A 24,956-nucleotide genomic window follows, 5' to 3' on the forward strand; every position below is an offset into this window, starting at 1 on the left:
CCATGGGATTCAGTGATGGGGACATGGATCGGGAGACGGGGAGCGGCGTTAGAAGGAAGAAGACAGGAGCAGAAGTCGGAGAAGGACGACATGCGCTTATCTGGACCTCCTCGGCCCCCCGGGCCTCCTCCGTGCCCGACCTTGGCGAGCGTTTTCTGAGTCCCCCTGTGTGCCAGGCACTGTGCTGCTGCTCTCCGCCCTGTCATCCTCCTCACTCGGAACGTGACAGTCAGCTCTCCCCAGGGCCACTCTGGGAAAGGGTCACGCTAACCCCACACTCAGCTGTGCTGTGAAGAGCGAGGCTTTGCGAGGACAGCGTCTCCTGCTCGCCTGTCGTCAGTGGGCCCTGGACCCAGACTTGCCCAGGGCCATTTTCCACAGTGCCACTTGGGCTGCCTCTGAGGCTATCCCTCTGAGAGAGGGGCTGCCTGGGGACATAGGTGGCAACAAGGAAAGGGTCTTGAGGAAGGGCGAGTGTGGGCTTTGCTTTGCCTCACGCCACGTCTGGCACCTGGCCTTGTGGCCACCTGTTCCTGCTCACCCAAATGTGTGGGAAACACCCAGGCCGTGTTTCCTCCCCTCAGAAGCCCCCTCTCACCCAGGGCACCCAGTGCACAGCGGGCACACAGGGGTCCCGGCAGTGCTGATCACGTGCTGAGCACCCCACCCGGTAGAGGGCTCCAATCAAAGGCCACATGACCATGGCACTCCGGCTTTGTGGTCACGGTCCAACGAAATCCGGCAAAATGACCTCAGAGGCTCCTGCCAGCTCTGACACTCTAGGAGGCTTACGTAGTGACTTCTTAATTATTTCTTAATTAACAACAAACTGAACACTGCAGCAATAGGCAAGCTAATGAAATAAATGAGGCTAATCTGTTAACTACGCCCATGTAGCACATGATTGGGACGGGAGAGTTGCGGGCGCCGACTTGAGATTCCCACTTCATTCTCACAGAACCGGTGGTTGGAAATGGACATGATGTCTGTGGGCTTTAGCCAGTCTTCTCTCTCGGGGTCCCAGCAGACCCGAGACTCGGCTTCCTCAAGTTCTTTCCTCGCTGCGGTTTTCAGTCTGGGGGTTGTTGGTGCCCCACATGCAACAGTTTTACCCCGATTGTTGCTTTCTGTGAGCCCAGAATAGAAGATGCCATCTGTCATGTTCGGGATGTCATATGTCCACTGGTGACTTGCAAAGGGGTGGACCACCGAGAGGTACTGGGAGGCAGGCAAGAATCAGCCGGCCTTCGGAGAAGTGCAGCTCGGCAGAACATGGAGACAGTTAGCAGAGTCGGGCGGGAATTCTCGGCAGTCTGCTGCTGCTGCCCCACAGGCAGGAAGCCCAGGGCTGCTCTCGAGCCCTGAACGGCTTGCTCTTCTTCTGGGAGGACAGAGTGGTCCTCAGGACAGAGCGTGTCTGGCATGGGAGAGCTTGTCTGTGCAGGGCGGGAGGTTGCCCTCTGCCAGCGGGGCTGCAGGGGCGGCTTCCTGAGGAGTGCCACTGTAAGGGGGCCGGCCCCCCAATGTGCCACTCCGGCCACACACCAGACGCTTTTCATCCAGCAGGGACAGGTGGTATTCGCACAGGTCGATCAGTGAGGCCACCTGCTCGTGGAGTGGCAGCATCTTGAACTTCCTCTGAGCCAGGTAAAAGAAAGCCTCTACGAAGGCCTGCAGGCACATCCCTGTGAATGAAGAGACCAGCGTGAGGGCTGTGTGTGCAAAAGCTGCCCTGGGAAGGCCCGACACCAACCACTAGGCTTTCCCCCCACCGGTTCCATTCCGGAAATGAAACAGGGCTCGCTCGCAGAGCATGACTACCTACCACGCACCTGGCACCCGCTGGGCATTTACAACCATTGGCAGATCCAATTCCTTAAGCAGCCCTGTGAAGTAGGTTGACTTGGCCCTAACTTACAGGTGAAGGAACTGAGTCTCAGAGAAGTGGGTTAACCTGGGCAAAGTCCTGTGGGTAGAAAATGGTAGAGCTGGGACTTGAGCCTAGCTCAACGCCTTATCCCTCTGCACCATCATAAAACGTTCCCATTGAAGCCCAGCCCCTGAGTCTTACCCTAAGGGAAAACTTATTAAGGTAAGCCCACCTTCACGGCCCTCTTCTATGTCTGGAAAGAGATGTTGGCTGTGCGCATTTGTAAACACTCATCCAATGGTACCTTAAGATTTGTGCATTTTGCTGTATACAAAGTTTACCTCGAAAGATAAAACACACCTGACCCCTTCTCTCTACCCAAAACTATATTCTGTACAACGTATTACTAGTAGTCCCCAGTGTGCCTCTGAAATGCCCTTCCCTTACTTTGCCTCATAAGCTCCTACTCATCCTTAGGATCTGAGCTCAACATCACCTGCCCGGTAAGACCTTCCCTTATCCCTAGGTTAGATCCGGCTCCTGGCACAGGCTTCTTGCACTTTTCTTTGCAGCAACTACTGCGGCTGTTCAGTGCTTATTTGTGTGGCTCTTTGACCATCTATCTTCCCCGTGGGGTCATGAAGGCCATCTCACCACTGTACCCCTCATGCCAGGTACCCAGACGTGTTCAATTTAGACATGCCGAACACAGGAGTGACTGAGTGAGTATGAGCGAATGAATGAATGAATGAGTTGGTTTTAGGCACTTTACAGACATTATCACTAATCCTGACAACATATTTTCAAGGTCAGCATTATTATGTCTAACTTTACAGGAAACGAAGTCAGAGATATTGAATAACTTCCCTGGGATCGCACAGCCAGGAAATAGTGGAATGGACATTCAAACTCTGATTCCCAACTCGTTTAACTAAGTTGTGTTGCATGAAAGGTGCCGAGTCTTCCCAATGTCCACGTAAAAATGAAGTCTGTGATCCAAAGTCATAGATTCCCTGGGCTCCTTGGGGAAGGTGACACTGAGGCTGGACCAGTGCCGTCCATCCGGTATTTGAGATGAGGCTGGCTCCACTCTGCTCGGCCACACCTTCCCAGTAGGCTTGAGAGGCGTTAGTCACCAGCTTCTGTCACCATAGGCAGAAGCCTGGTCTGGAGTTTGTAAATACCAGGTTATATATATATGGACTCTGGGATCTGAGAGCTCTTTTTGCGTTGGGAACCTGAGCTGACCAATGCTGTTTTGTCTCTTTCCAAATCCATCAAGGCTTTTTTGCTCAGCTTCTTTTGACTCCAGATGCTCTGCAAGTCCCCTGCTTTGTTTGGCTCTGACAGGAGGAGCTGATAAAGAGAACAGTAACCCTGGTGTAAAACCCCTTTAATGTAAACAGAGGCCTAGTGCTGACAAAGACAGGGAAATGGGGCCTCTGAATCCAGAGGCAGACGTTTCCTAATCGCCAACTCTGGGCCAGGGCTCTCCTAGGGTGTGTGCATGTGTGTGCATGCGTGAGCATGTCTGCATGTGTCTGTGGGTTTGTGTCACAGTCGGTGGGAGGGTCAGACCATGCAGAATGGAAGAGGTCGGGATCTAAAGCCAGAGAAACCCAGTGGGGTCCCAGACCCCAGCTTCCCAACTTGTGATCTAAACAGTGCTACTCAAAGTGTGGTCGGCAGCCAGCTCCAAGCCCAGGAACTGCATGTCCCTGGTCCCTGGCAAGATAAGGAGCTCGGGGCCAGAATGTAAATCACCCTCCTCATCAATCACCTTGTTTAGCTCAGCTGGTAGTATTTTGTAGCCACTCTTTCTCTATAAAGGAAGCAGCACGCATTTGCATTCTGACTCAAGCCTCTTGTCCAGCGCTGTAAGGAACAGTTCATGGATTGCAGCTTTGAGTATCTCTGGTCTTCACAGCCCTTCCCTGCTTAATGCCAGTCACCACGATCTTGTCATAATGCAGATTCTGGGGTGGCACCCCAGACAATGCATTCCTAACACGCTTCCGGTGGTGGCCAGGCTGCTACTCCCTGGAGCACGCTCTGAGCAGCAGGAACCCAGCATCTTTTACTCAACAAATATTTGTTTCCTTCCCTTAATTGAAGGCAGACTGTGCTTAGAGCTATAATGCACAGAAACATACACTGAGGACCTTTTTTGGGGGATTAAAAAAAGCAAAGCATGGCTAAATGATTTGGAAGAAGACATTCTAAAATGCAAAGTGGGATTTAATGTGTTATATGTGGTTTGCTGTGTACATTTCCTGATTTTCTACAGTAAACACGTATGCAATTTTAAAATATGCAATGGAAAATTCTAGAGGGTGTAAAGAGGCGATGCTGGGGCAGCTGCTTTTAATTATGAACCCTTTACTACTACTTAAATTTGAAGTTATGCACATGTATTACTTTGAAAAAAACACCATGCAAGCTTTCTGCATATATGTTTTATTTTGATAAAAACGTTTTAAAATATATGTACAGGGAGAACAGAAGAGGAAATGAAGGGAGATGGACATTATGGACTCTTGCATGGGTTAGATAGATACGCTATGCCAGGTGCTCTGATTCTCACTACAACTCCCACTGTGCAGATGAGAAAACTGAGAGAGATGAACTAACTTACCCTCGGGTCACACACTGGGAAGTGGCAGGGCTGGGGTTTGAACCCAGGCCTCATGCACTGCGGATCCTGCACCTCATTCCTGAAAAACCCTCCTAAGTATCCCTACCAAGAATTCTCGCGGGTAAGAACACAACGGTGAGGGACGGACAGGCTTTGATGGAAATATGTAGAACCTGCCGGCAACAGCAAAGCCAATGACTGGGGAGTCTGAGGTTGGGGGTTCAGAGGAGGCTTGTGGGGAAGGGACATTAGAGCTGGGCATTGAAGAATGGATGGGGCTTTGATGGGCAGAGATGAGCTGGGGGTGGTGGGCTGAGAACAGGGATGAGCAAGGCAGGAAGTAGGGCATGGGGCCCGGTGCAGGCAGCAGGACGGGCTGGGGAGGGGGCCAGGGCACCAGACCCTGGAGGGGGCTGGAAGGAGGGGAAGAGAGTGGGGAGCTACTGAAGGTGCCGGGCAAAGCCGGCCACGGTCCGAGTCGTGGTCCCACAGCTATAACAGACTGAGCACAGTTCTGCATCTGGGGATTTCCTTTTTTTTTTTTTTTTAAATAGTGATAGAAACCTTGTGGGGTTTTTCTTTTTCTTTCCTTTTTGTTTTTTTGTTTGTTTGTTTGTTTTTGTTTTTTTGTTTGTTTGTTTGTTTTAGTCCTCAAATGTAATCTTGTGAGACATCTGGCAGCCCAGCGTTCTGCCTGCACACACTTCCCTCACCCCTTAGCCTCTTGGGTCTTCAGAGCCAGCAAAGCCATGGTCACTCCCAGTGCTCTAGAATCCTTGTCTAGCATCTTCATTTTACAGAAGCGGGGAACGGTAAACGAGGCCCCAAGGCACACAGCCAGTAAGTGACAGGAGCAGGACTACACTCCAGGGCTCCTGGCCTCAAACTGCACCCGCAAGCACCACCACCCCAAAGAAAGCAAACCAAACACTTCTCAGGCGAGGGACTGGGGCAGAGGGCTGTCTGCTCTCAGCAACAGCCCTGCACACGGGCTCGGTCCTGTGGAGCGTGTGTGAGCGAATCTGAGGGCTGATGAGGCTGGGATGCCCCAAACTGTTCGCCACACTCATGGGTCTCTGGCTCCCACAACAACCATTCTAAGGGGATGGAAGTTTGACTTTGACAAGAGATTGTTCTTCATCCTCATTTTGTCAAGGTGGCCCATGAAACGGTGGCCAGACCCAGGTCAAAAATTCACTGAGTTTTAGAGGATTTAACCTTGTTAAGGCTTTGTGGGGGAGGGGGAATGAGAAGGAGGGAGACTGGAGGAATAAAGGCACTCAAACGATCTAAGTTCTGTTCCAGGAGCAGGGCTGTTGGGCCCCATCTGAGGCGTGAACTGAGGCCCAGGTGGGAGCAGCTCCCACGTGGCTGGCGTCTGCAGCCTTTTCCTGATCCTGCACAGAGAGTGGATATGTTCATTCTGGGTCTTTCTCCGTCTTTATTATTTAGTATAAAATATAAAATATAATGTGGCTCTCAGTAGGAAGCACAATAGAGCTCACGCATTGTCTCCACTCTAGAACCTGTGTCCTCCCTGACTGACCTTCCTTCCAGCCCCTCTTTGTCCACAGAAGATATTTTCACTTAGTTGTAGTAACATGCACAGCACTTTGTACTGATTTCCCTTAAAATTACATCAACATTCTTGCATGTTGCCAGGCTGCCTTCATAACAGTATTTTAACGGTTGCATGATATTCCGTCAAATCTCGCCACACCGTTAAACGCCGAGACTAGCTACATTTTTTTCACTATGATTGAGAATACTATAATAAACACTTGGTACATCACTGTTTTTATTTCTGATTTATTCTCTTACAACAAAACCCTGGGAATCGCTTTTTTAAAAAAAAAATGTTTTGGTTTGGTTATTAATTTCATGTTTAAAATATTTAAACCTTACCAAGTCCCCAAATGGACAAAGCACACAAATGGGTAATTCACATACATAAGCAGGTGAGAGAGAAAACACCCAGTCCCATTAAAGCCACAGGTGGTGCTGCTCAGCCATTAAACTCGCAAAAATGGAAAAATACCATTAATAGCCAGGTAGTGGTGAAATTGCTATGGACTTTCAAAAAGCAATTTGGTAAAAGTTTTAAGAGCCATTCAAGTGTTTCAAAATATTCCTCCCCCAAAACCCACAAGGCACCACTTTATTTACAGTAGGGGGAGGGGAGCGGTGCTAGGCTTGCAGTGTATTTTCATGTCCTTCTTATTTTTCTGTATTTTCCAAATAAGATAACACATGTTCATTGTCGATAATAATTAAAAAGAATATATGTTATTTTAAAAAGGCCCCAACCTGGCTCCCCAGGAGGATGCTGTGCTCCTGGAGGCAGGGACAGTGTCCTATCTTTTCTGTGTTCCCAGCCTAGCACAGTCTGGCACATAGCAGACACTGATAAAGACCCACGTAACCCACTTGAGTGGACTGTGATCCTTTAACAATCTGGTGATGCAGCTGTCATTCCCATTTTACAGCCGAGGACCTGCAGGTGAGCCAAGGAGCAAAGGGAAAGACAACCTGTGAACACTGTTCTCAGAGGACGTGCAGACTTCCCCAAACCAAGGTGATGCAGAGAGAGACTCTCAAAGTTCAAGTCCCTGGAGGGCTTGTGAAAACAAACACAGGCTGAGGGCCCACCCCCAGAGGTCCTGGGTCTGCAGGTCTGAGAATTTGTACTTCTCGCAAGTTCCCAGGCAGCAATGAGGCTGCTGGTCCAGGGACCCCGCACTGAGAACACTGACCCTTCATCTTCCTCCCCACTGCCAAGTCCAGTCTGTACAGAGTCCACCCTGAAAATCTATCAAAAGGGGCCTATCTGCAAAAGGACCTGCCCCTCAACTGCGAGATGCTTGACTTTGGGCTAAAAATGTCTGTATTAAAGACACTCTGATTGAGAGCAGACTCAACCAGTTTTTTTTTTTTCCCCCAGTTATTTTTAAAAGACGGATGACAGAGCTGAAAAACCATGGAACTGTTCCACCTTTGCACTAAGTCTTTTCATGGTTTCTTAGAAACCGCACATCCCTGGTTTCTTCCAGCATCATCGCTGGACCACTAAGTAGAGCATCGATCCACTGTCCTCTCTGAGGTCCTACCTGTCACTATCTGGACTGAGAAAGACTAGACCTGAAAAGTTTTAGGAGTCCAGGCCACAGATTGCCTTGTGGACCAAGGTCAGACTTCGAACTTCATGCCGAGGAAGATAGGAGTCCACCGGGGAGTTTTGAAGGGACATGAGCAGTGTTGAGAGAAGGTGGTGGGGGAACATGTGAAAGCAAGCAAGGAGATTCATGAGGGGCTACTGCGCTAGTCCAAGCAGGAGCTGGTAGTGGCTTGGACCAGGGCGGTACTGGAGAGGTGGTGAGGGTTGATGACATCCGTTCCGGATAGAGTCAGAGGGTAGTGCCAGTGGATTTGCGATGTGCTCATGGGTTGCGTGTGGCGTGAGGGCAAGTCTTTGTGAAAGAGGTCCCCAACCCCAGGCTGAGGGGAGTGGCCTCCCCCAAGGCTTGCGGTTTTCCAACATTTTATGCATAAAATAATCTGGGGACCTTGCCAGACATGCAGGTTCCTGTTCCCGTCCCCTGGAATTCTGTCTGTTGGCAACGGAGGCCCCAGAAACTGCACTTGTAACTGCAGCGTTGTTAATTCTGCACCCAGGCGTGATCAGGAATCTTTGGAACCAACACTCGCACTTGGCCGTCTCTTTACAGGCCCCAGAGGAGGTAGTGGAGTAAAGTGGTAAGAACATGGTCTTTGAGAAATCTGGTGCTGGGCCAGCTCTGCTGTGGGCACTCAAGAACCTTTGGGGATGCACAGACGAGCTTTCTCCTCCGAAATCCCGTTGCCCACCCCTCCCCACCATCTTCATCTGCTCAGGCTGCCATAACAAAATACCATAGCCTGGGTGGCTTCAAAAACAGACATTTATTTTCTCACAGTTCTAGAGGCCGAAAGGCCCAGATCAGGTGCCAACAGGGTTTGGTTCCGGTGAGAGCCCTCTTTCTGGCTTATGGACAGCTGCCTTCTCACTGTGTCCTCATACGGAAGAGAGAGCCAGTTCTCTGGTGTCTCTTCTTATAAGGACACCCATCCTATCCGATCAGGGCCCCACCCTTATGGCCTCATTTAACTTCTGTTCTTTAGAAGCCCCGTCTCGAAATACAATCACATTGGGGGTTCGGGTTTCAACATATGAATTTGTCAGGTGCACAAGTCCAAGCACCCAGCACGTTTGGTTCTGCTGAGGTGCACCCAGCGCTTAGGGTGCTCTCCTGTCACCAACCAAGTCTCTGAGATGACCTGAGCCATTCAGGAGAAATATCAGCAATCCTGCCCCTCCTCCCTGTTCCTCCACCAGCTCCCTGGGAAGCCCCTCACGGCTCTGACAGGAGTTGCCAAGCAGCTCTTTGGTAACATTGCTTTAGTGACCTCTGACAGTAAAGGTGATGGAAGGAAACAATAACAGTTAATATTTATTGAGCCCTCAGAAGTGCAAGGTCCTGGACTAAGGGCTTCATGTGCGTTATTTAACATAATCCCACAGAAACCTTATGAAGCAGCTGGGGTTTACCATCAACCCCATGTCACATTAGAGACTCGTCAAAGTCACCTCGCTGGTAGGTGGCCGACCCCAAGAAGCATTCTCGTAATTTCTTTACTCTGCGGCTGCTTCAAGAGCCTTCAAAGAGATGGCCAAGTCGGAGTGGTAATTCCAGCCGCTGAGAAGGAAGAAACGATAGCCGATAGCCGCCTTGCAGTGAATGAGGGATGGACCTCATCCATCTCTGCGGGGTGTCAGCAAGAAGGTACAGTTAGATCTGTGGGTCTCCGCATGCAGGCTGCCCCCACCTGCCTTGCCTGCCTCCAGATAAGCTGTTGAGGATTTTTCAAAACTTCATTTGGGCTGACGGATGTCGCTGGAGAAAGCAGCCTTTGAAACATCCCCATTGTAGCCGTCCGCACGTCTTTCACCCGAGACTGCCACGGGGATATGGGACGCGGCCCTGACAGCCCATGGCCTCATTCTGTCAATCATCCGGGCGAGGGTGGGCCCACGGGCTTCTTCTGGCCCCCAGTCCTCTCCTCTCCACTCCCCGGGAGGGGACCTTGCACCCGGGACTTAATGAAAGCCTGGTGGCTGCTCTCGGAGAGTCCCATCATCTGTTCTGGGCTGAAGGATGGAAACAAGAACAGCTCTTGTGTGTGTGTAGCGCTTGCCAATGGACAGACAGAATATCCGTTTTCTCCTCTGACTCTCCGAGTAATGTTCAGGAGAGGACATTATTACAAGCATTCCCCACTTCCTGGTGAGGAACACAGACCCAGAGAGGCCAGTGGCTTGTCCAGGCCGCCTAAGTGGACGCGGCAGCACCTAACCCCATGCCTGGCTGACTCTCAGGCACATGCTCTGTTTTATACAGCACACTCTTTCCTAACGTCTGACATTGCGTATTATTTTACAGTTTACAGAGCATATTTGCATATATGACATAATTAAATCCAAATCATTGGAGACAGCCAGGGATATTACCCCAGACTGAATATCAGAATTTTTTTTTTTTTCCTCTCGAATATACCTGAGCTTTTTGCTAGGGATTCTATTTCAAGGTATTGGTGTGCGAGGCTAGGGCAGCTCCTTCCAGCTCCTCCTAAATCTCTTTCTTATTACTCCCCGGAATAGATGCTTCTGTCTCAGTGCAATTGTAAACGTGTAAGGATACAAGCTTCCTGTTTGGAATAGTCGGTAGGAAATAAAGCTGAATGGTTCTGACTAGAATTAGCTTAGCGATTCCTATCCATGCAGTGCAATGTTCCCCACAAGGGCTGTCTGTGACGGCGGCCTCAGCTCCAGGGTGATGAATCACAAGACTCTCGGTCCACTGCCACTTCAGGGCACCTGGCAGCCTGGCTCCTGTCCCTGCCTCACTGTCCCCTCACATGTCATTCCAGTCTCTCCAGGCCTGGGGCTGGCGTCTCGAAGGACTCCATCATGGGACGTCAAACCTGGGCATGTCCCAGGAGATGGTGTTTGTCTCCGTGGGACAGTGACTGGGAGTCAGACAGGCTGGTCTGGGTCCCAGATCTGCCAAGTACTAGCTGTGTAGTCGTTAGCAAGTCGTTTCACTTCTCGAGGTCTCCGTTTCTTCATCTGTAAAGTGGGGGCACTACTATCCGATCCGAGTGGGTTTTATAAGGCACTGCCCGGAAAAAGCCTAATACAGTGTGTGGGGACAGAGCCCCAAAAAGCAGTTTCCAGGCTCTCGGCCTCACATAGAAAGGTGCTGGCTCAGGTAGTAAATGGCCGTCGACTGTGATCAAATGGCCATCAGCTGTGGCTAGTTGGCCGTCAGCTGTAACCAGTGAGCCATTGGCCACGAATATAACTGCCGAGGCTAGGCTAGCAGAAAAAGGGGGAGCTAGCAAGCAGATGGTGGCTGAGCCTGCAAGCGGCTCAGTAAGTGTTGAGAATTGTGTGGCTCCTGGTTCCTGTGTCTCCAACCCAGCCGCCAGCGAGAGTATAGTGGTGTGACTCCCCTACCTATGGCTCCGTGGGTGTTCCTTTTGGGCCTCACCATGTCCTGCGTTCTTGTGTGGGGGCGGGACCAGAGACCCCGCCGGACGCCCCGCACGACACATGGCGAAGTCGGCAGCATCCCCTGCACTACACAGTGCTTCAAAAATAGCAGTATCAATGCCGCCCGTCACCCCACACTTTGACTTCTACTCTCTCCCCTCACTGTGCCTGGAGTGTTGTCAGGACATTTCATTTTCTTCTTTTATTGCAGATGGCCGATTGCTTGTCTCCGCCCTAGACTTGTCGTGAGTCCAGGGAGCCTTCGCGGCTATCTCCAGCTCTCACAGAGCAGGCTCTCAACAAGTGTTTGTAGGGTAAATGAGCCGACTGACGGGTTACAAGGAGGACACATCATGCAGGGCGGTCAGGAGACCTGGATTCTCAGATGGTCTTGGCGCCTGTGCACTGCGCGGCTTGGAGCCAGTCACCACCCCTCTCCTGGCCTCACTTTCCCCTTCTGTAAAATGAGCAGCAGGCTGGTTGATTTCTCAGGATTCCAAAAGTATTGGGAATGATGGTGGCTTATCTAAACGGCAATAACCGAAATCACACACCACATGTATTGAGGACACTCTGCCTATCTGGACTCACATGGTGGCTTTCATCCCATGGCCACCCTGAGAGGCCCAGCCACTTGCCCAAGGTCATACTTCACTGGCCCAAGGTCACACTGTTGTAGAGTGCTGGTGCTGGGATGCCCACTGCTCTACATGGCCTCTCCCCTGCAGCAGCAGAACAAACGCTTCTCAAGGCCCATCCTTTAAGGGAAGAAGGAGAGAGCTGGGGAACAAAGCCACACCCGCAGCCACTGTGTCTGAGCATTACGGCAACAAGTCACTACCACCTCTGTCCTTGGCTAGATGGAAAAATTAATAAGGGTCAGAAACGAACCATAAATAGAACTTGCAGACGAATCATTACTCCCAGAAGCCCACAGCACCCAAATAGCAAACATAATCAAAGACGAAGGCAGCTATTCCATCATTTCCTTAATCACAGGTCGTACCACTGGCCAGAGTAGAGTGGCCCAGAGGTCCCACTCCAGTCCCATCGAGTGTCACCCCTGATTCCACCATGGCACCGGCACGAGTTCCTGAGTCATGGTGTGAGAAGACACGCTGCAGGACTCGTCACTGCTTCCTGCAACTCCTTCGTGCTATTCTAGACATTTCTCGCGGGATTCATGGCTCTGAGGGGACCTCCTGAGGCTCAACACTTATTCCTCAGCAAGCATCAAAATCTCTGGCTTGGAAAGGACTTGGGAGATAACACAACCCAGGCCCTTCCAGGATAATAACAACACTCAAAACAATAAGAATTAATAAGAGCTGTTGGCATATGGCATGTGCTTAGTATGTACCAGGCCCTGTGGTGGGCTCGTTATGGGCTCCTCTCATTTAATCCTCAAAACTCAATCTGGGCGGCAGGTGCATTTCATCCCTTGGCTGTTCACCTATGTTTAATGACACAGTGAAACTTTGCTTTTGTCTTGGGCTCTGCTTGGTACTTGAACACTGCAGGCTTCTGGGGTGCAGGGAGGTAAAGAGAATGACCCAGAGACCCCCAGTCTGGAGGTGGTGGGGGAGACTTGAACCCCGGGCTCTGAGTCTGCCCTCCCCGCCTCAGCTTACTCAGAGAGGCAGGGAAGGAGCCACACGTCGTGAGTTAGCAGAATTGTTTCCAGTACTGTTTCCAGTCTGGCTGCCTGTAGTTTCCCTGTGAGATTCGGAGCTGCAGTTGCCCTCTCTGGCATTGCTAACTCTGGTCATCGAGCCCCCACTTGGCCATCTCCAGTGTGGGGTGCTCGTCACCTCCCCAGGAGGCCCCTTCTCGCTGTGTGCTCTCTGCCTCTGAGCTGTCATGGGCAAAGCCTCCCCACTGGCCCCACTTTCCTGCAGAGCAAATCTAACGCTTCTTCCCCACAATGGCCTTGCCCTAGAGGATTTGTAAGGCAGCAGCCAGGGCGATTCAATCCCACAAACACTTGCTGACCACCCTTCAAGTGGATGCAGAGAGGTGTAGCTCCCATCTGATGGCAGGGAGGGGGACAAAGGGAGGGGACAGTGTTAGAAGGCAAAGGGAGAAGCACAGAATTGCCTGGGAGAGGCAGGAAAGCTTACAGAGGGCCGAAGGGAGGAAAGCTGAGTGGTCTGCAGTCAGGGCCCAACGCCCCTGGCTCGTCAGTTTCTTCTCTCCTGAATCGTGCCCACTGGTCATCAAACACACCCTGGGTCTTACGTTGTTTAAAAGGCTGCCTTGACATGGCATCTCACTAGTCACCATTCCATAACTGCTCCCTGCTCAGCCATGCTTCCCAAAAAGATGCTAGCGCATGCGCTGTCCCCACAGCCTCCCCTCCCGCTCGTCAGGGTGACATTCGCGACCTCTCCATCCCACTGCTTTTGCCAAAGACTGGGCACCGTCCACTCCCTTCTTAGCTAGCTCTCTCTGCAACATCTGTCAACATGGAAGCCTCCCTCCTTGAAATATTCTCTTCTTGCTGGTCTGACACCCACTCTCAGCGTTTCTTTGTATCTTTCTGGTAACTCCTGGCTCAGGCTTTCCTGTCCTTTGCTGGCGTTTCTCTCCTTTTCCTGGCCTGGGGTTCTGCAGGGCTCTCTGCCTAGGCCCAGCTTCTCTCCCGTCTTCCTGTCGTTTATTCCCTAGGCTTTAAGTGTCTTGAATGACTCGGTGCCATCCAATCCTTATCTCCAGGCCAGACTGCTTTTGTGCCACTGGGAAATCTCATTAGCATCTCAAAGAGCCTGTTAGAAATGGATCTCTGGGTCTTTCCTTTCCAATCCTGCTTTTCCTTAAGTCCTACCCATTTCAATAAATAATATCTCCACCCACCTCATTGCTCAGGCCACAAGTCTGAAGGCCATTGTTGAAACTCCTCTCCCACAGGCCCTGCTTCTCCCAACTTCCCAAGTACTTTACACCCTGCTCTGCGTCTCCACCATCACCACTCCATCCCCACCCCCCAGCCCGAGAGGCCACTGCTCCCCAGGTCTCCTCACTTCCACCATCGCCCCCTCCCAACACAGCAGTAGGAAGAACCTTTTAGAAGCACAATTGAAGCCACAGATTCTCCTGCTGTAAGCTCCCCGATAATATTCAGAACACAACCCACATTCCTTAACCTGCACTGAGCTTACGGCAAGATGTAGCCCCGCCTGCTTCTATAGCCGCCTGCATTCCAGGGCACCCCTCTTTCCCTGCGTGCCACCGCCTGGCCTCTTTCATTTCCTAGAAGCCGCTGCACACCGTTCCCTCTGCTGAAACACCCTTTCCCTCAGTCTTCACCTGGTTTGCACTTAGATCTTAGCTCCAATGTCACTTTTACTGACAGGTCTCCCTACCCCACTTCCTTCTCTGCTATTCTCCTTGAAACTTAGGAATTTTATTTCACAGAACTCATCACGACATTTATTTTTGTGTTTCTGTGTTTGATGTCTGTCGTCTCTGCTACCAGACTGTGAGGGGCACGAGGGCTGTCCTATTGGTCACTGCACATGCCTGTCACCTCTAGTGCCTGGCGTGTGCTGGGTGCTCATGGAACATCAGTTGACTAACTGAGTGAAATCTGTAGGCGGAGCGCATGGCACACGGTAAGTGTTTGGTGTCAGTGCTCCCTCCTCTCCCGTCCCCTGCTTGGGTCATTGCCGGATTTTGGGAGCATTCCTTCAGCATCCATATAGGCTAGACAGAACCCAGGCGTTATCTCACACACGCCTACGTTCAAATCCAGGATCTGACTCTTATGGTGCAGCTAGGTGACCTTGGCTCATTCACTTCACTTCTAGGAGCTTCCACTCTTATCTACCCTGTCCAGCGCTTGCTAGGAGAAGCAGGGGTGAGGGGGTTTCAATGAGAGAACATAGATATAAAGGGCCCCTCCTGGTGTCTGGCACATGGAAGACGCCTTGAAAATGAGACCTTCTTTCTTTATTGTCTTTACGTCATCAGAGGGGCCGAGTCTGGCGGATAGACAGTCTGCGGCCCTAGAGGGCAGCGGCTCAGAAATTTCATCCGTTGTAGCTGCTCCCCGTTTCTCAAATAGGCACTCCGGGGGGAGGTCAGGCCTCCCTGTCACCCACCAAGCAGCTTCTTCCCTGCTCCCTATACTTTTCCTCCAGTTGACTGGCTGGACCTTCTAGAATTTACAGAAGACCAGAGTCAGGAGCCTTGGAGGTGGGGGTGCTGGCACCAAGAGGACCCAAGCCCTGTCCTCACGGAGAGACCCCTCTGAGGACGGCCTGTCACTCGGAGAGGTGACGGTGACGGGAGGCAGATCAGTGTCAAAAATAAGATAGAGAAGTGGGTTTCAACTTGACTCACATTAAGATTGTCACTTTAGAGTACAAATGAGAGAGAAGAGAAATGCTCTTTTATGTGGGAGTTTATTTTTGTCACTTTGTCAGCGAGAAATTGCAGCCCTGGGGGCATTGGAGCTGCACAGAATTACCCAAAACATTAACATGCAAATTGCCTTCTTTAGAGAAGGTAATTTTATTAGTGCAGGAAAATGTTTCTTTCACTGTTCTCACCCCCAGGAGCAGTGCTGTCTGGGGGCCAGTTGGGGCCACTGCAAATGGAAAATTAGGGCGAGTCCTGAACTTGGTTAGAATTCTACTACCTCCTCTACTTGGGACCACGCATGGAACACCCTGCAGTGTCACAGCTGGTTACCACGGGCACACAAGGAGTGTAGAGGGCAAGTGATTTGTTCAAGATCATATAGCATCAATGGCATAAGAAGAGGTAGAGCTAAGGTGGTGTGTCCTGTGTGTCAGTTCACCAGGTGAGTACCAGGGAACCACTGGGGTTCTAGAAGTAGCCACTCTGAGAACAAGGAGCCCAGTGAGATTCCATCCACCATCTATTCCGTCACTCACTCACTCACCCGCTCAGTAAAGCTTTCACTGTGCTCGGCCCTGGGCCCCAGACATGAGTCAGGCTCGAGCATCAAGGAGCTCAGCATCCACTGGGGGCAGGTGGGGAAGGGAGACAGACTTCTGCACACACTTATGATCCAACAAGATAAGACCTACTGCAGGGATGTGCCAAGAACCAACAGAGCACAGAAGAGGGTATGACTGACTGTCAGGAAGGCGGGGAGAGGGGCTGGAAGCTTCACATAGGAGGTCTCACATGTGGGCACTGTCTAGGCAGTCAGGACAGGGAAAGGCATGGTGGGCAGGGGTACATGCATGAGCAGAGGCCCAGACCGGAGCACGTTGGCCTGGCCCACAGTAGCCCTGTGGCTGCTTCACAGGGTCTGTGGGAGCAGAGTGGGGTGGGGATCGGAGGCTGGGGATGCAGAGGATGGAGAGGAGGCTGGCAGGCTGGTCTCAAAGGCTGAAGAGCCCCGAGTTTACCCTGCAGGTGGCAAGCAGACCCTGGAGGACCTGTTCGGAGCAGAAGCACATTCCCTGGAGACTTCAGGACGGAGCGGGTGTCCCAGGCCCTGGCGTGCCAAAGGGACAGAAGGTTGTATGAGGCTGCACTTACATAAGACGTCCTCCGCCCCTCACAGCTGTGAGCAGTGGGGAAGTGTGGGCAGAGCCACCCACCTGCTCCCAAGAAGGAAGCACCTCAGGCATGTCAGGTGTGCTCCCTTTCCCTCAAGGCCGCTATCCTGCGCCCTGAGCTGGTGGCAGCTGTATCATGTGACTGTGATGGGGCCCAGGGAACGGCTCCCACAGCGCTAGGTGCTGTCTTTTAGGGAAGCAAAGGGAAAATGTGTCAATTTCAAGTACACATGGAGCTCCTGTGGAAATCCCGACAGGGCAAACTCTTATCTCAGGGTTTCTCAACTGCAACATTTTTAATGTTTGGGGCCAGATGATTCTTTGTTGTGGGGATCTGGCCTACGTATTACACGTTGTTTTGCAACGTTCCTGGCCTCTAGTCACTCAATTCCAATAGTCACTTCTCTCCTTTTCCAGTCATGACAACCAACAATGTCTCCCAACATGGCCGAATGTCCCTGGGGATAGAGGTGGGGCAAAATTGCCCTCAGCTGAGACACACTGGTGTATTTAGACCTCGGGGAATACATGGAGGTCAAGGACACGTGACCACTGGAAGTCTCCCAAGTCTCCCAGGGGGATGCAGGGCACCAAAGGAATGGCCCTGCCTTCTCTCCTTTCCATGGGGGAAGGGATGGGCAGAGTGTAGGTTTCATTGAAAACTTGTGTATTGACTGTTTAAAGAAGAAACATGTAATTTACGGCCTAAAAAGGCCTAGGGAAAAGAGCACGGTGTGGAGGTGCAAAGCCTGTGGACGGCAGGTGGTTCTCCCGTTAACTCACCAGCATCTCAGAGTCCCTCACCCTGTAAAGCAGGGACATTGGAAGAGACGCTCTCTAAGGCCTCTCTGGTTTTCAACACTATGATTTTTAGGCAGTAAGATGAACGCACATTGGAGAATATAGCAATGAATACTGAAGTTGGTCTCATGTGAGAGATGGTGAACTGTGGGCTGGGCAAGGCTCTGTCTTGGCTAACTCAGCCATTTTCTTGACTAGAGACAGAGAGCTGACCAGATATCTTAGGGGGTTCTCACTGCTCTCAGGTTAAATGACTACGCCCAGATTTCACCAGGAATTCCATGGAAAGCCTCCCAAAGGGCCTGTATGGTGAACACTTCTGGAGTGCTTGTGGTTGGTGTAGTTTCTCACAGACTATTAGAATCTGAAGACAAAACATTCTGGCTCAGAAACACTTCTGAAAGTCACAGTCCATGGACGGAAGTTCACTAAGAAACTGCGATTTAATCATAAGGTTACAGAGTGCTTTCTTTCCTTAGCACTTTACCACCATGTCAACAGGGCTCCAATCTAACAAGAGCGGATGACACCTGAGCAAGCTGCAAGACCAAGACTCTGTTTAACAAGGAGTTTTTAGAGAAACCCAAAGACAACTGCGGGAGAAAATACACCAAGGATATGAAGGCCTCTGGCACCTATGGCTGCAGCAAACACTAAATACAGTCCAGCTTCTAGCCAGGTTAACATCAGTCCCACACTTAGAGCCTGATAACCTCAGTTCCTAGTACCAGATATATCATCATGTGCAGCCTTCAACAAAAATGACAAGGCCTGCTAAAAAGCAAGGGTAAACATGGTCTGAGGAGAAAAAGTAAGTCTCAGAACCAGACTTAGATATGACACAGATGTTGGAATATTATCTGATGGGGAGTTCAAAATCATGATGATTGATATGCTAATGGAGAAAGGACGCAACATTCAAAAACAGATGGGTAATGTATGGAGAGAGACAGAGACTCTATGAAAGAATCTAAAGGAAATGCCAGAAGTCAAAACACTACATAAGAAATGCAGAATGCCCACAATAGACTTGTCAGTAAACTGAACATGTCCAAACAATCAGTGAGCCTGACAATAGGTCAATAGAAACATCAAAACTGAACTGCAAAAAGAAAAGAGAATGGAAAAAAGGAGAATGTCACAAAAGGTGCAACATATACATAATGGGAATTACCATAAGGAGAAGAAAGAGAGGAGCAACAGAGATATTTGAAGTAATAATGGCTGAGAATTTTCCAAAATTAATAATGCACCCCAGAGAAGGAATGGAATGGAGGCAAAATAAAATCTTTTTATTTTTCTTATTCTTACTTGAGCTAATAGATTACTGTTCAAAGTAATAATAACAACAATGTATTGTGAGGTAATCGTTTAGGAATAAATGAAATGAATAATAACAATGTTATTAGGGACAGAAAGGAGGAATTGGGAATATTCTGCTATAAGTTACCTGCATTGTTTGTGAAATGACATCGTGTTATTTGAAAATGGACTTAGTAGCTGGAAAAGGGTATTGCAAACTCTAGGACAACAACTGATTTTTTTAAAAAAAAAAGAAATATCATTGACATGTTAAAAGAAGAGAGAAAATGGAATCACATAAAATGCTCACTTAAAAGCAGAGAAGGCAGAAAAAGAGGGGAAGGTAAAGAAACAAAGAACAAGGACAATGAAAGAAAGCAGTTTCAAACATAGTAAATATTAATCCAACTACATCAACAATTACTTTAAATGTGAACGGCTTAAACATATCAATTAAAAGACAGAACTTGATGAAGTGGATAAAAAACCAAAACCAACATGTTGTTTACAAGAAACCTACTTTTAACATAGACATAAATTAAGAAGTAAAGAGATGGAGAAAGATAGATCATGCTAACACGAGCCAAAAGAAAGTTGTAGTTACTATATTAATTTTAGACAACGCAGAATGCAGAACAAGGAAAATTATCAGGGATAAGTTGGGAATTACATAATGATAAAGGGGTCAGTTCTCTAAGAAATTGTAATAATCCTTATAACATGTATATAGCTAATAACAGTGTCAAAAAGTAATAGAACTGCAAGGGAAAACTGACGAATCCACTATCATAGTTGGAGATTTCAACATCCCTCTATCAGTAATTGACAGATCCAGCAGGCAGAAAATTGATAAGGATATAGTTGAACTGAACAGCACCATAAATCAACTGGATCTATTTGACATATATAAAGTATGTCATCTAACAGGAGCAGAATGCTTTTCAGTCCATACGGAACATTCACAAGACAGACTACATCTGGGCCATAAAACACACCTTAACACGTTTAAAAGAATAAAAATCATACAAAGTACGCTCTCTGACCACAATGGAATTAAACTAGTGATCAATAAGAGAAAGATAGCTGCAAAGTCCCAAAGTATTTGGAGATTAAATAGCATGTGTCTAAACAACATACAGGTCAAAAAATAACTCTTAAGAGAAACTGAAAATTTTTTTGAACTAAATGAGTATGAAAATAGAACTTACTGAATTTTGCGGGGTGCAGGGAAAGCAGTGCTTAGAGGGAAACTTATAGCATTGAATGCATATATTAGACAAGATGAAAGACCTAAAATCAATCATCGAAGGTTCCACTTTAGGAAAGTAGAAAAAGAAGAGCAAATTAAATCTAAAGTAGAAAAAAAAAAAGAAATAGTAAAAATTGGAGTACAAATCAATGAAATTAAAAACAGGAAATCAATAGAGAAAATGAATTAAAGCAAAAGGTGGTTCTATGAAAAGATCAAGGAAACTGATAAACCTCTAGCCAAGCTAACCAAGAAATAAAGAGAGACAATTATTAGACTACTAACTAGTAACTAAAAAATTACTAATATCAGAAATGAAAGAGGGATCATCCGTCAATATTGATCCCGTGGACATTAAAAGGATAATAAAGGAATATTATTAAAACTATGCCCACAAATTTGCCAACTTAGATAAAAATGGGCCACTATCTTGAAAGACACAATTTACTAAAACTCACACAAGAAGAAACGTATAATCTGAATAGGCTTATATCTATCAAAGAAATTTATTAGTAACCTTCCAGAAAAGAAAGTACTGTGTTTCACTAATAAAGTATACAAAACATTTAAGACAGAAATGATACCATCTCACTACAATCTCTTCCAGAATACAGAAGCAGAGGGAACGTGTTCTAACTCATTTCACGAGGCCAACATAATACCAAAGCCAGATAATGGCATTCCTAGAAAGGAAAACTACAGACCAATATCTCTCAGAAACATAGATGCAAAAACCCTGAGCAAAATGTTAACAAATCAAATCCAACAATGTATGAAAAGAATTACACACCATGACCAGTGGGATTTAGTGTAGGTATGCAAGACTGCTTCAACATTCAAAAGTCGAATAATGTAATCTTTCACAACAACGGGCTAAAAAAGAAAAGTTATACTTGTATGATCATATCGATAGATGCGGCAAAAGCATTTGACAAACTCCAACACCCATTTATGATTAAAGAACAAAAAACAACCTAACCAAACAACAACAACAAAACCTCTCAGCAAACAAGGAATAGAGGGGAACTTCATCCACTTGATAAAGAACGTCTACAACTACAGTACACTACACACCAATCAGATTGGCCAAATCCAAAATACTGACAACAGTTAAGTGCTGGTAAGGATGGGGCAACAGGAACTCTCATTCATTGCTGGTGGGAATGAGAAGTGGTGAGGCTGCTTTGAAAACCAGTTTGGCAGTCTCTTATGCTAAACATAGTTGTAACATACAATCTAGCAATCATTTTCCTAGGTATTTGCTCACCTGTGTTGAAAACTTATCTTCACAAAACCCCTGCAAACTAATGTTTACTGCAGCTTTAGTAACAATTGCCCCAAATTGGAAGCAACCAAGATGTCCTTCAGTAGGTGAATGGATTAACAAACCGGGGAAAGTCCAGACAGTGGAATATTATTTAGAGATACCAAACACAGCTCCACCCAACCCTTGGAGATGCCTCAATCACTGACTGGGGCTCTTGGGGCTGGGGACATTTTGGACGTGGCCTCGTCCCTCCACCGTCACAAGCTTGTGGCTGTTGTCACTTCCTGAGGCAGCACAGGACCAAGGCTCAGGTCCCGTCCCTGCTCTGCCCGACTCCCTTTGCCCCTGAGCCTCGGTTTCCTCCTCCCTAAATGGAGTCCTGGGAATAAGACTCAGCTCACCCAGGAGTGTGAACAACTGGACTGGAAAACTGTTTTGTCATCTGTAAACCACACACAAATGGTGGGACGACGATGGTGGTTAAAACAAAGAACCAGGCACAGGCTTCCTTACTAAATCCTTACAGCGACACTGGGTGGATGTCACTGGTCCCGTTTGAAAGGAAACTGGGGCTCCCAGAGCTGAAGTGCTCCCTCTCGGGGCTCCCAAAGGGAGGAGCAGGGTATTGAACCCAGCCCGTCTGACTCAGTTGCTCATGCTTGTCCCACAATGTTCCCTGCTGCTGCTGCTGTTCCTGCCAGATTTGGGGATGGTAAGCAACACGCATGAGAAAAGGGGAAGGCTGCATAGAAAATCATTCCGCTCTTTTCCTTTTGTCTCTTTCTTGGGGGACTGGGCCCAGACAATGCACGGAGATCCTATTCCCTTCACCCGGGAGGTGATGGAGAGACTGATGAAGAACAGGCCCTCGCCTGACAAAGGGGCTGTGGGTGTGAACACACGGCTCCTGGCTGTCCTCACCAAGGGGAAATGTAATTACAGAGAGCACAGCCTGCATGGTAGCAGGCCCCGAAGATAAGTGTCTGTGCGAGGGAGAGGGGAGCTGGCGTGTCTGCTGGCTCACTTGCTTTTATTAAAAATAATTCTGACGCCTACTATTTTGTAAGTGTGTAGGGCACACATCCAGAGAGGCCCATCTGACTCCGAGATGATTTCAAGGCTGAAGAATGTCGCTTGTGCCAGACAGGTCGCACGAGGCGCTGCGTGCAACCTGCCTAGTTACCCGCAGCCCCCGTATTTCAGAGGGAGGGGGCCACCCATGTATATGTATAAGTGAGGCTGCACTAAACATTCCAAGTAAAAATACTTTTAAATATTTCAGTAACTCGTTAACCAAATACATTTCAGTGGGACCCATTCCAGCTGATGAAAGAGTAGGAGGCAGGCGATTTGCATAAGTCGACCGAGGAAATTTGGGGAGAGACAGTAATAAGAGTTAGACACCCACAGGATTTATCGGGGTCTTATCCTTCCTCCATTCGACCTGTGCTTGTGAGGCACCTACTGTGTGCCAGGCGCAGCACCAGGCTTCATGAAGGTGGAAGAGTTCTGCTTCATGGAGGTCAGTCCAGCTTAAGGGGCAGATGCCACACTTCCATTTAATTAGCGCTGAGATCAGCATTGTCAGGACAGGGCTGGAGGCTGTCGGAGCGAATGGGAAGGGGGACCTGCCCGGGCTGGAGGGCTGAGCACACTCCTTGAGGAGAGTTCCTGGGCAGTGCGTGCCAGGGCAGGGGGTTTCCAGCAGAGGTGAGTGCCTGCGGTGGAGGACCTCCAAGGTGGTCAGCCACTTGGCGGGAGCAAGTGTGCGGAGGGGCCAGTGATGGGCGGGGGGGATGGAGTGGGAAGGGGTCCACTCTGCGGGGCCCCCACTCACTCAGATGCTCTCCCCTGAGTTGGAGTTGTGAGCCCAGGGAGGCAGGCAGCTGATGGGTGGCTGTGAGTGGGAAGATGACGCACAGGGAGGGCTGGAGGCCACCACAGCCGTCCCAGGGCAGGCAGGGAGAACCCACTAGTGTGAAGGCAGACATATGAAGGAAGGGCAAAAGCCGGGCCTCAGAGACCAGTGCAGGGCACAGGAGCAAAGAAACTGGTCTTGGCTGTCCAGGCCCGCAGCTCCCAGGCTACAGTGCCGCATTTCTTGCTGCCTTTCCAGCCTTCTCCAGTTTCACTGTCCCCACCTGTCCCCACTTTCCTTGAGCTGGACCCATGGGTTCCTCTTCCCAGCCAAACAGTGTAGTATAAGACAAAGGGGCCGCCAGGCGCCAGGCTGTTCACAGTGATACTCCAGGCCAAGGTGTGCGAGGGCAGGCTGGTGGGAAAGGAGAGGAGAGCATGGCACTTGAAGGGGCACCGAGGGGGGTTTGTTGCCACCCGTCCCATCCCTCTCACAGGCTGTGAGCCTCTCAAGGCAGGCACTTCTTCCTGTCTGTCGCCAGCACCTGCACAGCACCTGGCACGAGAAGCTGCCCAGAAAACGTTTCCTGAGAGGGGTGCAGCGAGGGCACAGTGGTAACAACAGGAGCAGCGCGGCTTCCTGAGCGTTTCCTGCGGTGCAGCGACCCTGCCCTGAGCACTTCCGTGCTGCGCCTCACTTCACCCCTCTCAGTGATTTCATGAGGTGGCACCATGATCATCTCCACTTTACAGAGGACAAGCAGGAGGCTCAGAGGAAGTTACGTCACCTGCGAAGCTACCTAGCTAGCAAGTTACCCAGCCCAGATACGAAGGCAGGTTTGGCTGCTCCCAGAGCCTGGGGCTTTGGTTACATTGTCAGTCAAACCGAGGCAGTCCCAGGAAGGAGGGCGTTCTTCAAGCAGTGGAAGACACATTTCTTCTTTTGGTCAAAGAGTCCGTAGCATATATCAGACATTAAACTATGCTACTCTTAGGTTTCCCTCTGCAGGCAGGGGGTGTGTGCATGTGTGCCATGCCTGTGCTCCCATGGGTGGAGAACAGGGGTGTGGAAAACTCTCCAATCCATTTTTTCTTGCTTTGCAATAATGTTTCCCTTGGTTACTGGGAGGGACCTTTAGCTTATATTTTAAAAGAGCAAAACATCTGGTTGCAAAGTGAACAAAGATGTCGGTGGTGTGTTAGAGGGACAGGGTGCCCAGGTGCTGGGCTCAAATGTTCCCTGTGCAAGTGAAATACTTGTCTGTCAAAGATGACACCAGTGATAACTCCTTGTTTGGCCTCGTCTTGATGATATCCTCGTCTCTCACCACACAGAAGTGAAATTCCACTCTGGGAAGACTTGAGAGCAGAGTCTCAATGATGAGGAAGAGCTCGTGAGTGCAATTTACAGGAAATAACTGCGTCTTCACTGACAAACTTGTGTCTTCATTTGATTCTGGGCAACGAGAGGGCTACCACCCCCAGTTTTGCTGATGACACCCTCATCTGGATAACTGTGTTCTGCTAGAAATTCTAAAACTGGAAATAGAAATCTTTTAAGTTTTTTTTTTAAATGACAATTGCACTGGCCTGCTTAAGAGTGTTAGATTGCATATTACTAAATTCCATCAGGCTCCTGAACAGTCACTGACATTCTAACAGAGAGGAAGACAAGCCTACTTAGAGACGATGAGCTCCGGGTGCAGATGACGGGTCCTTGGGTGGGGAGCGGTGGGGAACGGGCTGGTGTCAGGAAGGGCCACGTGTTAGATGTGGGCTATTGTCAAGGCCTAGCTCTTGTTTTAGGTGGTGAGTTAGTGGATGCTCATTCCATTATTAAAAATAACTAATA

The 24,956-nt window shown here is 49.2% G+C and overlaps 1 protein-coding gene across 1 annotated transcript in view; it reads right to left on the bottom strand.

Moving 5' to 3' along the window:
• Window positions 1–563: 563 nt before the first annotated feature.
• TTLL11 (tubulin tyrosine ligase like 11) overlaps window positions 564–24,956 on the bottom strand; it is a 206,363-nt gene continuing 181,970 nt past the window's right edge. Inside the window, 1 exon segment of the mRNA XM_033123502.1 lies at window positions 564–1,685. Within this exon segment, the coding sequence (XP_032979393.1) occupies window positions 1,402–1,685 (284 nt within the window). The 3' untranslated portion in view covers window positions 564–1,401.

The sequence above is a fragment of the Rhinolophus ferrumequinum genome, chromosome 12 (assembly GCF_004115265.2).
Source record: "Rhinolophus ferrumequinum isolate MPI-CBG mRhiFer1 chromosome 12, mRhiFer1_v1.p, whole genome shotgun sequence".
NCBI lineage: Eukaryota > Metazoa > Chordata > Mammalia > Chiroptera > Rhinolophidae > Rhinolophus > Rhinolophus ferrumequinum.